Source organism: Bactrocera dorsalis, unplaced genomic scaffold (genome assembly GCF_023373825.1).
Source record: "Bactrocera dorsalis isolate Fly_Bdor unplaced genomic scaffold, ASM2337382v1 BdCtg030, whole genome shotgun sequence".
In the NCBI taxonomy this organism is placed as follows: domain Eukaryota; kingdom Metazoa; phylum Arthropoda; class Insecta; order Diptera; family Tephritidae; genus Bactrocera; species Bactrocera dorsalis.
The window spans coordinates 82,247-103,615 of record NW_026038081.1 but is presented as its reverse complement, the minus strand read 5'-3'; the positions used below and the strand labels follow the sequence as shown (position 1 = coordinate 103,615).

Here is a 21,369-nt window from a genome sequence, read left to right as displayed (position 1 = left end):
AAAACTTAAATTAGTTTAATAATTACCTGTGTTCATTTACAGTAATAATACTTTTTTGGGTTTTGGATTTGAGATAATTTTTAGCAGAGAAGTCTTCCTCACCGCCAGACACCTTTTTTCAGTGGTCTTCTTATCTATAGGTTACGGGATCAAGGGAATTCAAATTTTACAGAATGAATCGCGGAGTACAATTAATTTTGTAATTGTATTTTTTTTATTATTGTATTTCTCTAAACTGCAAGTGGGTATATATCCCCTTTTCCAATGTGCTCAAGTGGTATAGAGTACGGCTTACTAGGTTCGCTGCCATGGTTCGGAAATTTATTGTTGTTTTTGGCAGAGGCAGAATTCTTCTGAGTTGCCAGTCTTTGGCCGGACGAAACACAAGATCCGTTCTGGTTACGTAGATCCGACTGTAGTGGGAATGACATGATATTTTGATGCCAGATGTTAGTTCTTAAGTTTTAAGACATCTTATTTACATCCACTCAAGACAAGATAGTTTAGTCGTGCCAAAGTGTTAGTAAAGTGAGGAGTTGTCGGAAATCCGGTCTCACTATTTATTCGTGTCTACTTGGCAACAACAAAAAGAGTGACTTCTTATTTCTTATTAATCTAAGAATAATCCAAAATTTAAAGTCGAAACTTATCCATTAGAACTTAGGTAACCACTTCTGTAGTGGTTAATTCGAATTATGAATACAATACACCGAATAAAATTATTTCGAAATCAATAATTTATAATAATAGGAGGTTAAAACGGAGTTTATAACCATTTTATGTATGCATTCAGGCGGTTATTTGTTACAACTTTAGAAGTAAAGCTTTTAATATACTAATATTTATATATTTTATTTATTTAAACTTATATGTAATAAACTAAATTATACATGTATTCACATATGAAAGAAATAAGTTTAAAGATGCGCGTTGCGTTTTACATATTCCTTCGCCAATTTCTTCACCTTCTCCACATCGGCTGCTGTGCCGAAGCGTTCTTCGAACTCTAAATATTTCTTAAAAATCGTGCGCATTTTCTTCATTGGTATCTTTTGTATGATGGCGCGCTCCAAAACGCTTCTACAGTAGAGAAATTATAATGCATTAACTAGAATGTATATAAACAGTAACTTAAATAGAATACGAACCGTGCAGAATCAATCATTTCCGATTTCACCAACATATCAATGTACTGGGCCCACACATCTACACGTTTCGGATATGAGGTGACCACTTGATCGAGCAGCGTTTGCGCCATTTCATTGTTGCCATATTTGTGATTTAAGTTGCCGAATGCAACAATTGTATTGACATCTAAACGGGGAAGAAGTGTTGGTATTAATATATGTATACATTTATTTTCGCTAAGACAATTCTTATAAAAAATTGCTCACCAAAATCTTTATAAATAATACTTACGCTCTCTTTCGGGCAAACAGGCTAGCGCTTTGTGCAGCAGTTGCTGCGCTCGCTCTTGCATTTCGATGCTAAAATAAGCATTTGCTGCCGCACGCCATATTTCCGGCTGTGCCTTGAATTTCTTGGTTACCAAGCTGATCATCTCAATCAGTTCCTGTGTCTTCTTGGCATCGCAAAGTATCTCCAAAGCGCGCAGATATACCTTGAGTGGATCATTGTAGGCGATCGCCTCTTTTAGCACCTCATCAAAAGCTTCTTTATTACCATAGCGCAGCTCTAAATTCAACAATGCCACCCAAATATTAATTTGCTCATTATTTTCACGATATGAAATGGCTTTGATGGCGCGACGTGCAACTGCCCGCGCCTTCTCAACCTCCGCCGATTGCAAGTGATAGACCATATAGTTAATCCAGTGTTTACTGTTATTCGGCTCGGAAAGCACTAAACGATCGAACTGATCAACACTCTCGGGCAGATGATTTGGATCGGCATATTTTGCTTCGATTTCACGCAAACGTGTTTCCTCTTCACGTTGCAATTTGAATTTCTCAGCGGCGGTTAGTTTTTTCTTCTTCTGTCCTGCTTTCGTGTTGGCATCTTCATCGTCCGTTTCGTCTTCATCACTGGATGCCAACGCTTTGTTGTCATTACTCAAACGGGAGAGATCTGCATTCCAAAAATCACCAATACCAGGTAGTTTTGGTACATCCTTTTTCTCTGGCGTTTTTTTCGGCAGCGCTTCTTCCTCATCCGAGTCTACGTTATTTTCAACAATAACTACTTGGTTCGGTGTTTTGTCCTCGTAAAAGAGTATATCATCGCTTTTGGCTTGCTTCTTTTTCTTTTTCTTGGCTGGCATGTCACTTTCGTCTGACACGGTTTGTTTTTTTTGTTTTTTTGCCGGCTTTTCCTGTTGCTTTTCAGCTATCTTTACTTCATTGGCTGTCGTCGTCGTCTCATCGGTTGCCGTAACAATTTTTGCTTTCTTCGCCTTTGGTTCATTGTCTAGTTCTATTTTTGTTTTACGCTTCTTCTTGATATCGTGCCACAATTTCCAGGTGTTATCCGGTACTGCAATAGGTAATTTATTATGTATAAAAGCAACCTTGCAGAAATCACCCTCCTTCAGAGTAGCACAAGCAGAATTTTCAAAATCGTTAAAATGCAGACGCAGTGGACAATAGATGAGTGGATTGGGTCCTTTTTTTAATGAGCACACGTAGAGCTGTTCGGTTTTTAGCAATACTTTAGCATTAATGCCGGTTTTGTCTACCAAATTGCTTGGTATGTGCTTTTCTCGGCTGACATGTGCAACATCCACTTGTTTATTGCTGATGTAAACTAATTCGCTTGAATAGTCAATCCATAACACCAGGCACTCCTGGCTAGCACCCACTTTGGGTGGCTTCGCTTTACCAACCAATGCCGATTTTGCCACAGCTAAAACTTTGGTTTTTTCCAACTCATATTGCCAATCATTAGTGTCAGCATCTACACCCAGGAAGCGTGCCGACACTTTGTCGCCCACTTTATGTTGCGCTATCTTGAGTCCCAACTTTTTATGAGCTTTACGCACTTCCGTTACTTCATTTAAATAGCTGCACAAGAAATATATAATAAATCTTAGAAACTACATTTTTTATACAATTATATACTCACTCTTCCAGATATCGCGCACTGCTCCTTAACTCCCCATCCCAAACGTCAGTTAATTTAGCTGTCACTGTTATTGTCCTCGTTGCTGGTTCTTTACCCAGCACTTTCACAAAGATCACTTGCTCGGGCGTAAGTTGCACATTCGCATTTTTATGCGCATTTACAAGCAGCATCTTTAAATGGACTTTCACTAATTTGCCATAATTACGTATGGGCACGAACAACTCTACAATATCTTCATGCACATTCTTCACGTATGCCTTCAAAATATCTCCTTGTTTTATGTTTTGCCAATTGTTGGTCAAATGTGTTAGAAAATATGGCACATCACGCATACTGAATATATTCTTCACAATACAAACGGCTTGCGTTTCGGTGTCAGGTGTGTGTGTGCGTAATTTTGCATATACTAAATCGGGATAGTCTGAGAGTAAACGTAATGGCACTAGACCTTTCACTTCGATGGCATTCGCTTCGGGATCCGCTTCGTCGAATTCATAGTCACCTTCTGGATGGTAAGTGATTTTTATTTCTAAGCCCGATTCCAATGTGTGCAAAACTGTAACCGGACATATTTCACCCAAACCGAATGTGTCATCGGCCAGTGTTAGTGTGATTTGTTCACCATTCTTGGATAATATGCGAAATGCCATTGTCTGGCCCTCATAGAATGTGTACATATCACTACCAAGCACTGAATTCAAGCGTTGTTTATATAGCATGCCTTTGAGATTGTTGAAGAATTTAACCAGCAGATAGTTGTCGTTACATTTTACTATGGTACCCACATAAGTGGTATTTTGGCGTGCATTTGCCAGTGTGCTAAGTATCTTGCAGTGTTTTGCCAAATATTCGGGCCGATTAGTTAGATAAACTGTACGACGTTCTGTGTTCACAGCCAATATACGACAGCGTATTTTGGAGTTAACCTCTAGAGTTTTGGGTACGGGTGCAAGGTACAACTTTTCAATAATACCTGAAATAACAATAATATATGAAAATTAATATGTATACATGTTTAATATTTTTACATACCCTTAACGCGACCCACTTGCATCGTATAACCACCAACTTTAGCGTCACGTTCCTTCACAACGGCAGTTACAAATTCACCCGGTTTTAAATCATCCAAAGCAAATATCTTTTCGTTAACTGTATTTGCATCGTCTGTACATATATAAAGTAAATCCATTGGGTCGTAATCAAGCACGCGCACCTTATGCTTTGTTTTTTTAGCGTATTTGATCAAAATTTCATCTTGATCATAGTTCCCCTTAAAGTTTGCTTTAATTGATTTATATGATAATACACCTTTAAACTTGTTCTCGAGCACCAAAATTACGCCACCGGTGCCTAGGTGATGCACTTTCGCTGTTTCGATGATGTCGCCTCGCTTATAATGTTGTTCCTCAGTTTGTTCACTAGCCGACGTGCGTAAGTTTAAAGTCAGATATACAAGTTTAGTGAGTGGCATAACGTACAAAATACGTGCATTTAATGTAGAATTTATTTCATAGTCTTCTGGTAATGCCAAAGCTTCTGCCAATTGGTGTTCGTTTACGTACGCTGTCAATGCTTCGTTCATTATTGTGCCTTGCAGACCATCCTTCAGTTGTTTTGTTATTGAAAATTGGACAATAGTACCGGGCAAAATGTAATCTATGTTCGGTTCAGTTTGATTCTTTATTTTCATGTTCTCCGGCTTCAGTTCCTTACATGTGCATGTACTAACTGCTTTATCAGCTGTAATTTTTTCTACTTTAAGGAAAATTAATTCACCAACAACGTGATTGGGCTGTGCTTTTTCCAATGGCACAAATGTGCGTAGACCTTTAATACCCGTTTCAATAATATAACCATGTTCCTGCACTTCTTCTATAGCACCGTTAAACACAAAACCTTTTTTCACATTGGTGTGGGAAAGCTCTGAGTGCACCTCATTCGGTCGCAATGACATTAATATTTGCATACGACCATGTTCGTTTTGTTTAACTTCTTGTATGCGTCCATAAACAATTTGTCCAAGATGATAGAGGTCGGTCAGTGGTTTAAAATTGTTACTTGCCTCGGATTGCTCTAGAAATTCTCTGGTTGCTTTCGTGTAGGAGTCCGATATTTCTAACGCTGATACTCGCGCTGTCATGCGCCCGGGTAGGGAAATACTCAGATAAAGTGGATCTATAGCTTTTACTACACCCATTATGTTCATGCCATCTTGTATGGTATCGTAATTGAGCAGTTCTGCGGATACAGACTGGATTTGTTCATTTTCTTCTTCTGCACCGGCAATAAATTCATCATCCTTAGGTTTTTTCTTGGGTTTCTTGATTTTGGTTTGTAGTGCTCCAAAAATCTAATGAATATGTTATTTATTCGGTGTGTGCATGGATTTTGAAGTCTGATGTACTTACAATATTTTCTTTAATTTCATCTGGCTTATTTTCTTTTGGTGTGATTCCTCCTCGGGGAAAACTCTTCTCCACGATAACCATTTTTTTATTTTAGCAATAAATATTTTACAAAAATAAATCAAATTTGAAAATAATTGCACAATGAAGGAAGAATAAAATGCGTTAAATGTAATGAAAATGAAACACACGTGTGGCCGGAGAAAAGTGTTGTTTCTTTATAACTAAGGGAATTTTCTTGTTCCCTAAAAACTGTTTCAATCACTAGTTCAGGATAAAAAATATAAAAATAAGCAAAAGTTTAGGTGCTGTTCAGTAAAATTATTAATACATATAATCGGTGAGCATGAAATAACAAATTTACACATTTACAATATTTGCAAGCTTTTATTCTATCCCAACTATATTAAAAAGGCCTTTAGTAGAGTTGTAGGGAGTAGACAATATTGCCCTCTAATAAACATATGTTTTTTTAATCAAGATTTGTTGTTTTTCCACATGTTTGCCGCGTTTGCCGCTTTCCTATTGTAAATTGGTTTTGAAAGATTTTTATTACTTAAAACAAAAGTTTTCTGCGGTTGCAAAATGCAGACAATACGTGAATTCACGCGAAAAACGAAGCGTGGCAACATTTTAAAGGTATGGAACATAATAATTAAAAATTAAAAATAAAAACTCATTTCATTTATTATTAGATCGTGCGGGAGCATTATCTGCGGGATGATTTGGGTTGTGGCGCTCAGATATGTGAGAACTGTGTGCAGGATGAAACATCTGTGGCCTTGTTGCCAGAGCGCAATGTGAAAAGCACCTTATTTACCTTTCCACATTATTTAGTCTTAGACACAAATGTAGTGCTTAACCAAATCGATGTACTGGAAGAGGATGCAATATCCAATGTGATTGTACTCTCGACAGTGCTGAGTGAAGTGAAACATAACAGTAGCGCTGTTTATAAGCGATTCCGGGAAGTTGTGCAGCATAAGCCACGCGGTTTCTACGTGTTTGTGAACGAGCATCACAAGTAATTTCGTATTATATATTGTTACACTTTCTTTAGAATAAGTGCATTTATTTATTTAAGGGATACATATGTGGAACGTGAGCCCGGTGAGAGTGCTAATGATCGTAATGATCGCGCTATTCGAAAAGCTACACTATGGTATGATCAACATCTAGAAGAGGCGCAAAATAGTCGTGCAATGAAAAAGTCGGGACGGCCGCGCACCAGAGTTGTTATGATCACTGATGATGTTGGCAATAGAGAACGTGCTGAAAAAGATGGTATATTGGTGGCTAGTGCTGAGGAATATGTAAAATCACTAACCGACTTTCCAATGTTAATTGATAAATATGCGCGCAAGAGTTTTGAAAGTGACAAAAAATCATTGCCTATATTCCCCACGCACTTAAGCGTTAACGAAATACATGATGGGATTAAAGCGAAAAAGCTTTTGCAGGGCTCATTTCAAGCGTCACGTGAAAATTACTTGGAGGGAGCTGTATCTGTTGAAGGTTATGAACATCCGGTAAGTTTTAATTCGGTCTTTAAATAATTTCTATAATATTTAACTGTTTGTCCAATTATAGGTACTCATACAAGGTCGTGAAGCGCTTAATCGTGCAGTTGATGGTGATATTGTCGCAATCGAACTCTTACCACAGGAAGAGTGGACGGCACCAAGTGAAATCGTATTAGAAGAGGGTGCCGATGAAGATCCTGGTGATAATGTGGAACGCACCGAAAAAGAACAATCTGTATTTCAGAAGAGCCTTACAAAATCTGATGAGGTACGACCCACCGGCAAAGTAGTTGGTATTATACGTCGCAAATGGCGTCAATATTGCGGAATTTTACAACCTAGTTTGTTGGAAAACGCATCACGCCATTTATTCGTACCGGCGGATCGTAAAATTCCACGCATACGTATAGAAACACGTCAGGCGGAACAATTACAAAATAAACGCATAATTGTCGCTATTGATTCCTGGCCACGTAACTCGCGTTATCCGCATGGTCACTTTGTACGCAGTCTTGGTCCCTTAGGTGATATGAATACCGAAAATGAGGTGATCTTGCTAGAACACGATGTGCCGCACAGCAAGTTCTCTGAGGAAGTATTGAGTTTTCTACCAAAAATGCCTTGGGTTATTACGGATGAAGTATGTTTATCGAAATATTTCTGTATTTAACTATTTTCGATTTAACGCTTTTATTGTTTGGCAGGACTATGCAAAGCGCGTCGATTTACGTGACTTATATATTTGCTCTGTGGATCCGCCCGGCTGCACAGATATTGATGATGCGCTTCATTGCCGCGAACTACCAAACGGTCGTTTAGAAGTAGGTGTACACATCGCTGATGTAAGTCACTTTATACGACCAGGGAACGCTTTGGACAAAGAGGCAGCAGCACGTGGTACCACTGTTTATTTGGTAGGCAAACGTATTGACATGGTGCCGGAACTTTTAAGTTCCAATTTGTGTTCCCTGGTAGGTGGCGTCGAACGTTTTGCATTCTCCTGTGTCTGGGAATTGGATAATGAGGCGAATATATTAGCTAAACGCTTTCACAAGAGTGTAATCAAATCGAAAGCGGCAATGACATACGAACAGGCACAAATCATTATCGATGATGCTACACAGCAAACGGAAATCGCTAAATCTCTGCGACACCTTAATAGATTAGCGAAGATACTGAAGAAGCGACGTATGGATAATGGGTAAATTTTTTAATAAAACATATTGTGCTTATTTATATATATTTTTTATATTCTCCAGCGCTTTGGTGTTAGCCTCACCTGAGATACGCTTCCAGGTGGATAGCGAAACGCATGAACCACTCGAAGTGGAAGCGAAACAAGTGCGTGAAACCAATTCCATGGTTGAGGAGTTTATGTTGCTGGCAAATTGCACAGTGGCCGAGCATATATGTGCAGAATTTCCCGAATGCGCTATGCTACGTCGGCACCCGCGTCCTGCACCGAGCAATTTTGAGCCGCTCATTAAAGCAGCGAGTCATCAAGGTTTTGAAATTAAAACCGATACGGGTTTGGAGTTGGCGAGCTCATTGGATGCTTGTGTGAAACCGGATAATGTATACTTTAATACGATGATACGTATTCTGACCACACGTTGCATGATGCAAGCAGTGTATTTTATCAGTGGCACACTGCAGCCGGAAGAATTCTTCCATTACGGTTTGGCCACACCTATTTATACGCATTTCACATCGCCTATTCGTAGGTGTGTATTGCGAAATATAAATTTATAACAACTCTTCAAACAGAAATAATTTCAGATACTCGGATATCATTGTACATCGTTTGTTAGCAGCTTCTATTGGCTCTGATAGCACATATGCCGATTTGTTGGATAAGAAGTTGAACGAAGAGTTATGTCATAACCTAAATTATCGTCACAAAATGGCGCAATATGCGGGACGCGCATCTGTAGCGCTGAATACGCATTTGTTCTTCCGTGGCAAAACACAGGATGAAGAAGGGTGAGCATACTTTGACATGCAGATCTGAATTTGAAACTAAAACTTTTGCATTTACAGTTATGTGTTGTTTGTACGTAAGAATGCATTGCAAGTGCTCATTCCCAAATTCGGTTTAGAGGGTACCGTTTATCTAAACTCCTTATCAGGAGACAAAAAGCCCACGCCAGGTGATGTAATATTCACGTTTAACGAAGAGGTGAGTTCAATTTCACTTTTATTTATTTCATTTTTAAATTTCGTAACTTTGTCTAAAGGACTACACACAACGTTGCGGTAATGTCGTTTTTCATGCGTTTGACCCAGTGACTGTACGCTTGAGTTTAGATTCGCGCAATGTTCAACATGAAAAACTCGTATTTCAATTGGTTAAACCATACATCAAAGGGTTCAGCGTTGAATTAACGGCAGAGCAGAGTGGCGACGTAGAAATGGTGGACGCAACGACGGCAAATGCAGCAGATGGTGTACCGCCACAAAAGAAGAGCAAAAAATCGCAGAAGAAAAAGAAATAATTCGTTGTAGAGTTGAATTAAGTGTTTTTTACTAATAAACAAAAGTTGCTCTGATGCTATTTCGGTTTTGTGTTTGCGCTATAATCAATCTAATTATGCTTTTATCATTGCCTACATGTATTATAATATACCGAGAACTAGTTTTAGAAAGAAACCTTTGTTGTTGTTGTAGCCGAAGAAAATGATTTGATCATTTAAAAGTTGGTTACTAGTGATGGTGTGTTCTGGTTACCTAGTGCCGCCTGTAGCGGGCACCAGATAATGAAAATATTTATATTCGCTTTTGTTTTTGAAACGTTCGTATTAAATATGGGTGTACTTATATAACACTATAGTGGGTATCTGTAGTATATTGTGCCTTCCCTTCTTCGCTAACATTTATTTAGTCCCAGCATTTCAGGATCGTGCTTGGGGTTAGAGAAGATTCTATGCTTGAAAAATGTGAATCGTACATTTTTGTGATCTTAAACATAAGGGTAGTTAATCTCATTAAAGCACATTGACCACGATAACAGTAAATCCAAGGGTCATTGACTTAAATTTATTGAGCTGTCTAAAAGTCATTGAACTCAGGAATGCCTGTTGATCTAGCTAAATGTAAATAAAAGGGTCATTGACCTCGCCAAAGGTCATTGACTTCGCAACGGATCATTTGGAGTCTGGCTCCACAATTAGACAATTAGACTTTCAAGGAAAGTCAAATGACACAATCACTCCAGTAAATACTGCAGTAGCACCAATCACGACTTACGGGTTTCATCTGCTTTAATTCATCTTTAATCGACGACTAGAGTGAAGGAAATAGTAATTTTTAGGAGCCGGCATGCGATATCTATTAAAAAAACTTAAACGGTAATTATGATTTTCTGCGTCTTGCCGGTTTCAATAGTACCCGAATTTCTTTATAGATGGGATAGTTTCCAGTAATGAATGCGAGATCTTATGTTAGATGGAGCTCAGGAAATTACGAATAAGAAACATCAACTTGAAGTTGGCATAATCGTACCGTACAACCGTTGTAAATAATCAATGAAATTAGTGTAGTATTTGAAGACCTAAAACCTCTTAACTCAGAAGATGAACTACATACATATAACCAGGGAAGTGCAGTTAAAATAGAAGCAGGGAGGCAGTAGATATTGTGACTGCCGGAAGACGGCTGCATACTGGGTTCTAGGTCACGAGAATATTCCGGGTGGCTAAATAGCTGATGGGATTGCCAAGCGTGCCATTCGCTTGATCACCGAACCAGTTCAGGAAATATGCAAGGCGTTAAGAACGATACATAACGAATTTTCCGAAAGAGCCTACAGATGTAACAGGGTAATAGGAATGCCTTACGGGCATGCAGTATCGCCAAGATCATGTGGAGCGATCAAGGGAGCGAAAGTAAACCAAGCAAGCTTTCCACTCACCCGATGTCGAAAAAATTGCAGCACGGTTGTTTTGCTAGTTACGAGTCAAAACTTACTTGCATCGCATGCGGGCATTATTAATGATGACACATGCAGAAAAAAGTTTCAGTAAGATATCGGAAGTCTTAATCACTTCCTACTGGATTTGATTTACAGATTAAAAAAAGCATTATAACAGTGTGTAATTAGTATAATAATTTGCTCAATCGAAAAGATTTTGAGACTTTGCTTTATTCATTATTATTAGCTTTACCGATCCCAAAGAGACATAAATTTGCACAGATATATAAAAATATGCATATACATATACTTGTACATATGTAATTAGGCATATGGACGAGCCTTTAGAAAATTGAATATTCTCTACAGAAAATCTCATATGTGCATATCCATATAAATATACATATGTACGTACCTATGTAAGTCACTAGTAGCAAATATATATTTTTTACAAATTCATAAAATACACACATACATACGTATATACATAAGTCGGTAAAAAAATGTTTTTATATGCAGTTTTATGCCTAATTAAAAACAATACTAAAGCAATAAGACTTCGCTCCAGTGAGACAACTCGTATTGAGTCAATGTAAATTTTATTTGTGTTTTTTATTCCAAAGTTAGCATAATTAATCACATAACCCTATTTCTTATATAAATGCGGCGTTGTATGAGTGTGTTTGTTAAAAATCACTTTTTCCGCAACGCTCTGCTTCTTCTTCTTCCATTTATACGTTGCTTAAGAATGCTTAAGTGTTTCAAAACTCGAATTCAGTTTGACTTGAGCAAGTCAAGACAACGGCTGTGTGTGGAATTGAGAACCGAGAAAGAAGGAACTTCGAGGGGCAAAGTGCCTTAGACAAAGTGAAAAAGGATCATTCAGGGATATTCATTAAAATTGAAGTGAATCAAAACATATTTAAGCAAAAGTTAGATTTCGCCGAACATTTAAATAACGGTTTTTTCAATTTAAAGCAAAGCAAATAAAATGGCTGGCGATAAAGCGCTCAAAAGTAACCTTAACACTTTGAAGGGTAAGTTCAATAAACGTACATGCACTGGAAGAACTTTATATCTCAACACATACATAATTATATTTAAATTATGCCTATAAAATATACAACAGTTTTAAATAACGGTGATTTAAGCCCATAACCATCTTATTGCCGGCAACGAGTAAGTGAAGAGTATGAAATGGCAAATGGCAGTAAAGCACATTAAGAGTGAAAATATCTGTTTAATTGTAATTTTAATAATTAAAAATTCTTTTTTAATTTTTTTTTGAAGTAGTAAGAACAGCTGTATAGGGGAAATGGGATACTCATCAAAAGAAATACTTAAGAGACTATACCAGTGTGACGCATGAAAAATTAGGCGATTATCGTGAATTTTTTTAAGAGAAAGTACGCTATTAAATTTTTTGAACTTCTTTGATCGTAATAAGGTTTATTTTCAGCTATAGTTAATTTTTTTTTTTACAAAAATGTTGAAAAATAACGGAGTTATGGGCCCCAACTACTGGCATGATAATTAACAATTTTCAACCAATCAAAAAGATCGTAGGTCATTGTATAGTAAATGTTTTCGACAATGCTCATTTTTAATTTGAATTTGATCGCTCAATTTCTCGTTGAGTTATGATATCAGCAATATAGACTATCGAAAAAGCAAATAAAAAAAAATTTTTTTTTGAAAGTGTCACACTGGTATAGCCCCTTAAGGAGTTACATGCGTTTCCTCGGGTAAAAACCGCATTTAAAACTTTTTTTATCATATAAAAAATTAATTATTTTATTAGAATTTTTTATTGTTACAAACATACATTATTAACATAGAAATTTTGAAATTTTGGAAAAAAAATGTGTTTCGGTCATTGCGTCGCCATTTTCGGTCACCCCTCGGAAAAAAGATGCGCCTGGGTTGGCAAGATAACTCCTTAAAGGATCATCTAAAGTGAAATAATACTTGTTTAAGTTGAACCCTTAACTTAGAACTTGGACGAAGAAAAAAACTGAAAATTGCATTTTTGGCAGACATTTTTACAAAAAATTAAAATTTCAGGGAAAGTTTCCCGACACAGTTTTTTTTTTCAAATAGTTGTAATCGAAAAAAAATCCTTCGTCCAAGTCTTTACGATTGTATCTCAAAGACCTGTGGAAAACTTCATGAAGATCAGTTGAGTAGTTCTCGAGAAATCTTGCCAACCGACTACAAAAACACAGTTTCAAGAAAAACGCGTTTAAAGACGGCGCACTCAGCCTAGCTAGCCTCGAGCGCACAAGTTCTCAAGACTGTATCTCCGAAAATATTACTAGTACTACTACTCTAGCGATATTGTAGAATTGAATAAGACAATAAAAAAGTTTGATTTTTTTAAACCCTTAACCCCATGTAACCCCTTAACGAAAACATTATATCTATATCTCAAGAAGGTCGATGTCTGAAGACAAAAGTTCAAAAGTTTAATTTTTTCAAAATTAACAACACAATTTTTGAGTGAAATTCTTTTAATAAGTCACATGTAATACTTTGGCAGGTTCTTCTATGACATTTTGCAATAATGCGGCAATCGTCCTCACTTAATTTCCATCCGTTTAAATAAAGAGTTAATAAAAACAGTGAAATGAAATCGGTCCTAAAATCACTTCCAAACATTAGGAGTCCAATTGCATACTCGATTTTCAGACGATTTTGGCCATAAGCTCGAGAAAATGGTTGAATAAGTGCAGGAAGCAAGAATAACTGAAAAGCCTGTTCGAGAATAATTATGTAGCCTTTTTAACAACAAAAGCAAATTTACGAATATCCTAGCTTTATGATAGAAGATCGAAATCCTGTTAACGAATATTTTATTAGTGGAAGATTTTGGTAAAAAAAGTGCAAGCCTTAAGAATGTGTCTCTTCAAAATTTGAACTAACTCCCGACGCAATGCGTGTTAATCGAACAAAGAATATAAAGTATTATTATAAGATTATAACCTCTCGGGATCATACAATCTAATCCAAGCTAAAATACACTAGCGTTATAGGAGTTTAGGACAGATCCGAAGCGATCTAAGCGATCTAGTGAGTTGGAGATGAATCTCTCTTATCTCATTTATTGTGTTCTTTTATGTTTTCCGATAAATGCAGAATATTGCAGCTTTGAGTCGTTTCCGATATAGGTTTGGTCTGATGGATGATCCAGAGATCGCACTTGGTCAATTAAATGCAGGCATTTGTGAAGCCATAAAAATAGAACTCCAGTAATTCGAATTTATAAGTAAGCAAAACGCCTTATTGTTGATACCAATTTGTTCGGACGTTAAATTTCTATTCCCACCAATTCGGTAGTATATACGTATCTGGTAGTAAAGTGTGAAAACACTTCAACAATCAAGAAGGAAGTGCTGTTATGTTTCCAACTTGTCTTCTTCCATACAGTCGTCTTCGTTTCCGTTATGATTCGTGTATTTTTTTCGCTGGAATGCCGGAACATATCGCTAGCTAGCTAGCTCGCTAACAAAAAAGTGAAATATATATGTATGTATGTATATTTTCCTAGCCACTCAAAAACAAGTATGCACTGCTGAACTTATTTGATTAACTGTTTATACTAAAATATGCAGTTAGTTTTATAACCTTAATTTTTAAACGAAATGTGAGTTTTTGTTTGATAATGTTGTTTTTGTTTAGAAAGGTTAAAGGTCTTTTAATTTAGAAACTAAAACTGTTTTTAGCTAAACAACAGGTGATCGTCTGTATATGTACATATGTATACTAGTGACTCTTGCTAAAAAAAATTACACATGCATGTAAGTGTGTTTGCATGATTTAGTAAGCTAATATTGTATAAAGGAATAATTAACCAAGAACTTAATTATTCAGACGTTTCACTTATATTTACTTATGTGGAATTTAAATGACTGACCTATGCACAGGCGTCACGCTGAAAGGTTTGCGTACACGCATGTATCGGAAGAAGTTGCGGATGCCAAAATAAACTGAAAACCCTATGCCTAAGAAATATATATTTCGGTAATTAATATTAAACTAATAAATTAACGAATGGTCAGCTGTAATTTTAGAAATGTTCCCATGTTTGAACCGCTTCATTATCTAACGGATTTTATGCTCCTCAAAAAATTTTAATTAATCTTTAATTCAAGATTCCTCTTTCTTTGATGCTAAATATTGTGGCAGTGAGATTCTTAGATTATAAAATATACATTATTAGGTGTGATCACAATCTTTATGAAGATCTTTTTAATTTTTTGGTGTATGAATCAGTTTTTGTTAAAACAACATAAACATTTTCATAACAGTTAACGGGAAGCATATGAACCTCTTACTTGGCCTTCACCCATATGGGAATACATTTTGGTATGCTCCGGTGATGAAGACCTAAACAAAATATTGAAGGTGGATAAATGAAATACGTCGTACCATTGGCCTTAGTTCTGACTAAAGTAAAACCTTTCTGATCAGTATCCAGTATCAGTCTACCATATCATGGATCGGAATCCATACCGAAGGATCGGAATCTAAGCAATTTTATATATAAATATACAATATATAACTTATAAACTGACCGATATATTCAGCATAAGGTTTGTTTGAAAAACGAAAATAATTATTTGTAGAGTATGGGAGTTGGGGTAGTATCAACCCGATTTTATATATTTTTGCCAATGCTACATATATAAACGTTCTATAGATCTTAATTTTGTGCTTAATGGCCCATCTACGAACTTTTTTTTTCTACTAAGGAACGTGCTTATCAAGTTTCATCAGGGTATCGCATTTTTTACTCAAGTTACGGACGGGCGGACAGACAGAAAGTCACCCGGATTTTAACTCGTCTCATCATCCTGATCATTTATATATATACAAGTATATAACCCTATCTATTTCGAGTAATTTTAGGTGATGCGTACAATCGTTAGGTGAACAAAACTAGTATACTCTGTAGCAACATTATTATTAGCGACGGCATATTTTAACTTCTCAGTAAACTCAACTTTTACATAAAGGATTATTTTTTAGACGTGGGGTTTTCAAGAAAAATAAAACGCATATAATTTAATGTTCTTCTTCTTCTTTACTGGCGTAGACACCGCTTATGCGATTATAGCCGAGTTAACAAAAACGCTCCAGTCGTTTCTTCTTTTCGCTACGTGGAGCCAATTGGATATTCCAAGCGAAGCCAGGTCCTTCTCCACTTGGTCCTTCTAACGGAGTAGAGGTCTTCCTCTTCCTCTGCTTCTCCCGGCGGGTACTGCGTCGAATACTTTCAGAGCTGAAATGTTTTCATCTATCCGGACGACATGACCTAGCCAGCGTAGCCGCTGTCTTTTAATTCGCTAAACTATATCAATGTCGTCGTATGTCTCGTACAGCTCATCGTTCCATCGAATGCGATATTCGCCGTTGCCAATGCGGAAAGTCCCATAAATCTTTCCCAGAACCTTTATTTCGAAAACTCGTAACGTCGACTCATCGGTTGTTGTCATCGTCCTAGCCTCTGCACTATATAGCAGGACGGGAGTTATGAGCGACTTATAGAGTTTGGCTTTTGTTCGTCGAGAGAAGACTTTACATTTCACTTGCCTACTGAGTCCGAAGGAGCACCTGTTGGCAAGAGCAATCCTGCGTTGGATTTCCAGGCTGACATTGTTGGTGGTGTTAATACTGATTCCTAACTAGACGAAATTATCTACAACTTCAAAATTATGACTGTCAACAATGACGTGAGTGCCAAGTCGCGAGTGCGACGACTGTTTGTTTGATGACAGGAGATATTTCGTCTTGCCGTCGTTTACTGCCAGACCCATTTGCTTTGCTTCCTTGTCCAGCCTGGAGAAAGCAGAACTAACGGCGCGGGTGTTGAGACCGATGATATCAATATAACATAATTTAATGTTATGACCAAGAATTGAGCTTTATTATAAAAATAAGGGTTTATCATTATTTATTAAAATGATTTCAAATCAAGAGGCGCAATTTTTGACCACTTTGTAGCAATTAGGGCTTTATGTTAACAACAACGCGCCGAATACTCTCCTACAAGGAATTAATTGGCTCGAGCTTATCTGCGTAGACAAGCGACTTCACATAAATAGTCCAGCGGCGTTAAGGCGTACAATCTTGGAGGCCACGGCACAAACCCACGCGAGATAATGCGCTCACTAAAAGTTTCCTTCAATAAATTGATGTTTCGTTGATGGTATGGTATGGTATGTAGCTCCGTCTTGTTAGAACCAAAAGCAGTCCACATCATCATGCTCCAATTTAGTAACGAATTAGTCATATATCAAAGCTCGTCCCATTGATTGCAACATTATAGCCGGCTTCATTTTTGAAGTAATGTGGAGCAATGATTCCCTTTCTCAACAATGGGTTGTGAACTATCACACTCCATATGCGACTATTTTGTTTATTAACGTATGTATTCAACCAAAAGTGAGTTTTATCGTTGAACAAAATTTTCCAATGAAAATCGAGATCGGTAGCCTCCCCTTTTAGGCCCATTCACCGGACGTGCGGCACGCAAGTTGGTCGCCCAGTTTCAATTCTTTCACGAGTTGGAGTTTGTAAACCCGGGTTAGGGTTCTTTTCGATCACTCTGCTTAAAGTAGGTTTCTTGAAACTGTTTACTTTTAAAGTAAATCTTATCTTTAAAAACGGTTTGATAGAAACAAGGTGTATTATGCGAAAAACATTATGTGTTGCCGGTAAGCATTTTAGGATGGCTTAAAATCCAATTCAAAAATTATATAATATTTCTTTCAAGGCGCTCAACCACGACTTGAGAACTTCAAACATTGTCTATGAAATATTAAAATCATATGTACCTATATTTGATAAAAAGAAAATTGCATATCGTCGTCTGCGATTTATGTATAATATTCGTTTCTATAAATAGAACTGTAGAGATATAAATCTTCTTTTTTCGCTTTTAAGAAAAAGAAAATCATTATGTAATATTAGTATATTGTAAATTCAATTTAATACTCCAAAGTGCACTAACCATTCGACATATTTCTCTTCCGTCATTTGAATTAAAATAAAACTCGTATAATGCGAAGAACCGGGGCATAAAGGAGTATATTTCATTAGCTCTTAAACGAATACATAATTTGTTTTGGATCACCTTTCTATTCAATAAGCGAATTCATTTAGAAATGGCTAATGAACTCACGAACCCGTAATTGAATTGAATTCTGATATCTTACTATAAACCGCAAATGATGTTCCTCACACTTTATACGAACGCCTTATCTTTATTTACATTTTGCCACAAATAGTGGAACTTACTACTGCTATAACAGCGGCAAAAAACATTCTACAAGTTTTGAGCAATGCTGTCAAGTTGACGGTCTATGGTCGCATAAAAATCGGTATCCGTTCCAGTTATGTTAAACGTTGTTGTGTGAACGGAAACTTACTCCTCTATAAGCCTATTGGTGGAAGAGAGTAAATACTCGTATTTAAATATTATTTTGATTTAAAAAAGTTGCATTGATTATTTTTCAGGTGAACTAGTAAGTGACGCACACGATCCAGTGTACATGGATGCCTATAACCGGTCCATTTCGAATCCTGAAGAATTTTGGGGTGATCTTGGACGCTTAATCGATTGGCACAAGCCATGGGAGCGTGTTATGGACAATAGGAATCCACCATTTACGAAGTGGTATTGTGGTGGTTATGTGAATGCTTGCTATAATGCTGTGGATCGACATGTACTTAATGGCAATGGCAATAAAGTGGCGCTTATATACGATAGTCCATTGACGAATACTATACGTCATGTCACATACCAAGAGCTTTATGATGAGGTACTTTACACGGTTCTTTCTATTACTATTAATTAGTATTATGTGCTTTAATCTATTTTTGATACTCTTAGGTCTCAGTTTTTGCCGGAGGTCTCGCAAATTTGGGACTGCAGAAGGGCGATCGCGTCGTTATCTACATGCCACTGATACCAGAAGCAATTGTCGCTATGTTGGCCACGGTGCGACTCGGTGCTGTGCACTCTGTGGTATTCGGTGGCTTCGCAGCCAGTGAGCTTTGTATGCGTATTGAGCACGCTGAACCGAAATTTATACTTGCGGCGAATTGTGGTGTCGAACCTCGTAAGGTTGTACCCTATTTAGACATATTACATGAGGCTGTCGAAATGTCAAAATGGAAACCAATTTGTAATATCGTATATATACGCGAAAATATTTTGCGTAGCGGTAATATGAATTGGAAAACCGATATGTTGTGGGAAACGGTGCAACATTTGGGTGGACCAGTCGATTGTGTACCCGTCGAGGCTAATGATCCGCTCTACATACTCTACACCTCGGGTACTACGGACAAACCGAAAGGTGTGCAGCGACCAACGGGTGGGCATTTGGTGACATTGATGTATACGATTCAAAAGATTTACGGCCTCAATCCGTCTGATGTGTGGTGGGCTGCCTCGGACTTGGGTTGGGTTGTTGGACATTCCTATATGTGCTATGGTCCACTATTACTTGGTGCAACAAGCGTGATGTATGAGGGTAAACCAGATCGTACACCCGATCCGGGTCAGTACTTCAGGTGCGCTTGATTAAAAAATAGTATAATGTGGACATTGTAGTCGCAATAATTTTGCTAATAAATCGTTCTTTTTTCAGAATTATAGAACAACATCGCGTCAATGCGCTCTTTTCTGTGCCAACTTCTTTCCGTGTTATACGTCGTGTTGATCCTGATGTTATACATGGACAAAAGTATTCTCTTAAATCTCTGCGTAACATATTCATTGCTGGTGAACACTGCGATATCGAGACAAAAAGTTGGATAGAACGTATTTTTAAAGTTCCGGTATTAAATCATTGGTGGCAAACCGAGTCCGGCTCGCCAGTTACTGCGACATGTATCGGTTTTAAACACAGCTTGAACCCGCCTAAATACACAACTGGTTTGCCAGTCCTTGGCTATAATAGTAAGAAAAAAATAATAGTTCTTCTTTTCCATAGTAACTCACCTGTTATCTTCCAGTTAAGGTCCTAAAACCCGACGGTGAAGAATGTGAGACAGCGAAGTTGGGTCGTATCGCTTTGAAATTGCCACTTCCGCCTGGATTCATGGCGACACTGTATAAAAATGACGAACTCTTCAATAAAACTTATTTCCAGAAATATCCGGTAAGACAATGTTGAAAAAAATATTTATTAATAAATCTAACTTTCATAAAAACTAAGCTTGAGAACAATAGAATAATGTTAGATATTAAACTAAAAAATTTCTTAAATTTTGAGGAATTATGTTTTTGTTATTTTTTCGTTTCTACTTCGATCTCAGGGCTACTACGACACAATGGATGCTGGTTATAAGGATGAGAATGATTATATCTTTGTGACGGCACGTGATGATGATGTCATCAATGTGGCTGGCCATCGTATTTCAACATCAAGTTTAGAAGATGCGGTTTTACGTCATCCCGACATAGTTGACGCCGCTGTATTTGGTGTCCCTGAAGCGACCAAAGGACAGGTACCACTTTGCCTTTATATACCAAAGGATAACAGTAAGAGGACTGGTGCGAAACTCTCGTTAGAAATCGTTAAAATTATACGTGATGTTGTTGGACCTATCGCCGCTTTTCGCTTAGTAGCGCCCGTGGAGGCATTACCACGTACGCGATCGGGCAAAACGATGCGTCGAGTAATGGCAGATTTTGCAAAGAATCAGTTGGTAGAAATACCGTCTACGATTGAAGATCCGACAGTGTTTGCTGGCTTGCGACGAGCATTACAAACTTTGGGCTACGCTATGAATGCGCCGGATCCGACGTTGACTACTAAAAGTAATTCTGAGAATTAAACGCATTTAGCGGTAATAAGAAATTAGGTCATGCATACGTTAGTAGCGTTATTTTAAAGGTTACTTTATATATTTATGTACATATATGGTAAAGATAAACAAATATAAAGCTGACTACGGAGTCGAATTCGTTTTGTTTTGTTTTCTTTTTAAAATATTTTTAATAGGGAGTTTTTAATATAAATGTATAGGTGAAAGGAGTTCTATAATTGTTCATTGCGTTTTGGGATTTTTCAATGAATGAAGACAAGATTATTATTGCGTAGGGACATAGTAAACAAAATCTCCAATACATTTGCTTAACACAGCGAAGATGAGGAGGTAGTCATTTACCGAACTATGTAAGTAACGGTTCTTTTCGGTGTTGAACTCGACATGTCGCGTATATGTCTTGTCTTTTATATTTCGGGATTTGACAATCCTTAGTCTTTACTCAGAACGTTTCCTGAGATCCATCTTGAATTCTGACTGGCAGTTTAGTTCTGACCGCAATATCGGTCGGTGATTTGAAACTTATTTTTTGAAGAAAAATTGGGCAGTGAAATGAAGGAACGCTTAGATACTCTATACCATCACTCTTCTCTTTCAATGGCGACTGTCA

General features: G+C 37.3%; 3 protein-coding genes across 3 annotated transcripts; 2 read left to right on the top strand and 1 right to left on the bottom strand.

Moving 5' to 3' along the window:
- Positions 1–833: 833 nt before the first annotated feature.
- On the bottom strand, positions 834–5,682 carry LOC105227094 (protein RRP5 homolog). The gene is made up of 6 exons (XM_011206276.4): positions 5,490–5,682; positions 4,114–5,431; positions 3,082–4,054; positions 1,420–3,020; positions 1,149–1,314; positions 834–1,080 (listed from the first exon to the last, which is right to left on the bottom strand). The coding sequence occupies exons 1-6, from the start codon at positions 5,568–5,570 to the stop codon at positions 918–920; spliced, it is 4,302 nt and encodes a 1,433-aa protein (XP_011204578.2). The 5' UTR covers positions 5,571–5,682; the 3' UTR covers positions 834–917.
- A 282-nt stretch (positions 5,683–5,964) lies between these two features.
- On the top strand, positions 5,965–9,592 carry LOC105227093 (exosome complex exonuclease RRP44). The gene is made up of 9 exons (XM_011206275.3): positions 5,965–6,125; positions 6,182–6,510; positions 6,571–7,015; positions 7,077–7,649; positions 7,714–8,210; positions 8,269–8,733; positions 8,789–8,992; positions 9,050–9,188; positions 9,247–9,592. The coding sequence occupies exons 1-9, from the start codon at positions 6,072–6,074 to the stop codon at positions 9,502–9,504; spliced, it is 2,964 nt and encodes a 987-aa protein (XP_011204577.2). The 5' UTR covers positions 5,965–6,071; the 3' UTR covers positions 9,505–9,592.
- Positions 9,593–11,686: 2,094 nt separating this feature from the next.
- LOC105227092 (acyl-CoA synthetase short-chain family member 3, mitochondrial) lies at positions 11,687–20,895 on the top strand. The gene is made up of 6 exons (XM_011206274.4): positions 11,687–11,956; positions 18,438–18,742; positions 18,814–19,499; positions 19,577–19,887; positions 19,944–20,089; positions 20,247–20,895. Exons 1-6 carry the CDS (start codon positions 11,911–11,913, stop codon positions 20,766–20,768), a joined length of 2,016 nt encoding a protein of 671 aa, XP_011204576.1. The 5' UTR covers positions 11,687–11,910; the 3' UTR covers positions 20,769–20,895.
- The last annotated feature ends 474 nt before the right edge of the window (positions 20,896–21,369 follow it).